We start from the raw sequence: 2,130 nt of genomic DNA, 5'->3' as shown, positions 1-2,130 counted from the left end.
GTGCACATATTATCAACCACCAAGGTGCATGCTCAATTGGTTAAGGTCAAGCAACTGGCTAGCAAATCTGTGGCATTGAGTGGAATATATGCTATAGTAATATTTCTGCTTCAGCAACTCAGCACTGAATCTGTCTGAAATTTAATGGAAAATAGGTCAGTTTAAAAACATTGATGTACAGGTCACAAAAGCAAAGTTTGAAGGAAATAGCAGTCATTACCTTTGATTTCTAGATGGAGGTAAGTAGGGAATAATACTTACTGACCAAAGACAAAAATTACAGTGTATTCTTTGTAATTTTGGCACAATACCAGCAGTTTTGGGAGAAGAGGACATCGACCATAGTGGTCAGCTGGTACAAAAGACAGAAAAACAAAGTCCACCTCGGCGGAATTTGAACTCAGAATGTAATGCATCAGAAGAAATGCCGCTATGCAATTTGTCCGACGTGCTGACAACTCTTCCAGCTCACAAGCAATTTTGTGGGAAGAAGGTCAATCGATTGAATCGTTTGTTGGCTGATGATGGTTGTGATGCCTTTGATTATAAGCCAGCTTGATCAAAGCTATCCTGGAAATAGGCTGACAACTACCTTTGAAAGAGGTAGGGAAACTAAAACAAAAATGTGAAAAAAGGTATGGTTGTATGGCTAAAAAGCGCTGAAGACAGTGGTAGGGAAATGAGAAACACCGGCACCCCAGACTAAAGAGGGTCTTCACCAAAGTAAGGTGTTGTTATCTGTTTGGTGGGATATGAAAGGTTTAGTCCACTTTAAACTTTTAAACCCAAACCAAACGATAACAACGGAAATCTATTGCGAGCAGCCTGAGTGGCTTAAGTCAGCGCTAAAAGAAAAACGACCATCTTTGGTTTCAAGACGAAAGTTGTTCTTCCATCAGGATAATGCTCGGTCACATACAGCGAGGATGACTTTCGAAAAGCTGGAGCAGTTTGAATGGCAAACGATGCCCCACCCATCATATTCGCTGGACATTACTCCATCTGATTATCATTTATTCAGCAGTTTTCAAAATCAATGGGTGGAAAAAATATAAATTCTGTTGACGATGTCAGAATAGTACTGAAGGAGAATATTTCTTCACGGACAAGTGAATTTTGAAGGAGGAGCCTTGCAAGTCTACCAGATAGATGGAAGAGCATTGTAGAAGATGAAGGAGAGTATATTTTAGATGAAAAAAACAACTCTATCTTAATTTTGAAACATAAAAAAAGTATGAAGAAGTACGTCTTCATAAATTAGCAGTTCGACAAAAGAGACCGGTAGAATAGGTACTAGGCTTTAAAAAGTAAGTACTGGAGTCACTTTGCTCGAGTGAACCCTTCAATGTGTTGCCCCAGCATGGCCTCTGTCCAATGACTAAAACAAGCAAAAATATGATAAATAGATTGAGGGAAAATGTATATTGAGGACATGAACAAAAATTAACCACCGTAAATAATAAAGGCATTTGGAATCGTTAAAACGAAGATTGTGAGTAATATAACGAGGAGGCGATTGATGATGTTGTCATTCAGAAGCAAGAGAGGACTGCCACATATTTGATGAACAGAAAATAATAGAATATTTTCTAATTCACGGCGATGTGATGATAAAAATATAGGTTATATGCGTCAAATAAATGAGCTAGCATTAACTGACGTTGCAATCAGTTAAAGTGAGACATCAAACGTAGAAACAATCGTAAAAGTAGGAAATAATGCTTGCCTACACCAAAAGTTCAAAGCAATTATGATGCAGGTAGCCTATCAAACTATTTAAACGTAAAGAAACACAAACACACTCGCACGCACGCACACACACACACACACACACACACACACACAAACACACACACACACAGTAGTTTCCGTACAACATGTAGTTTCAACAATTGCCTCTTTCACTCCCTTACTCTTTCTCTCTCTACCTCTCCCTTTCACTCTCTCAATGCCTCACGCCCTCTCTCTCTCTATCTTTATCTATCTATCTATCTATCTATCTATTTGTATCTTTTTCTTATACACTCTTAAATGCAAAACACGTACTTTTCTTTCATAAACATATAAATCAACTTGTATGTATGTATTATGTACGTACGTATGTGTGTGTGTGTGTGTGCGCGCGCGTAT

At 38.3% G+C, this 2,130-nt stretch overlaps 1 protein-coding gene across 1 annotated transcript in view; it reads left to right on the top strand.

The window, feature by feature from the left end:
* Positions 1-233: 233 nt before the first annotated feature.
* The window catches only part of LOC106871639 (uncharacterized), a 19,895-nt gene continuing 17,998 nt past the window's right edge, over positions 234-2,130 (top strand). The window contains exon 1 of the mRNA XM_014918212.2: positions 234-239. Coding sequence (XP_014773698.1) covers positions 234-239 — 6 coding nt within the window. The remainder of the gene's footprint in view (positions 240-2,130) is intronic.

This window comes from Octopus bimaculoides, chromosome 19, assembly GCF_001194135.2.
Source record: "Octopus bimaculoides isolate UCB-OBI-ISO-001 chromosome 19, ASM119413v2, whole genome shotgun sequence".
Classification (NCBI taxonomy): Eukaryota; Metazoa; Mollusca; class Cephalopoda; order Octopoda; family Octopodidae; genus Octopus; species Octopus bimaculoides.
This window is presented reverse-complemented; position numbering and strand designations above follow the sequence as displayed.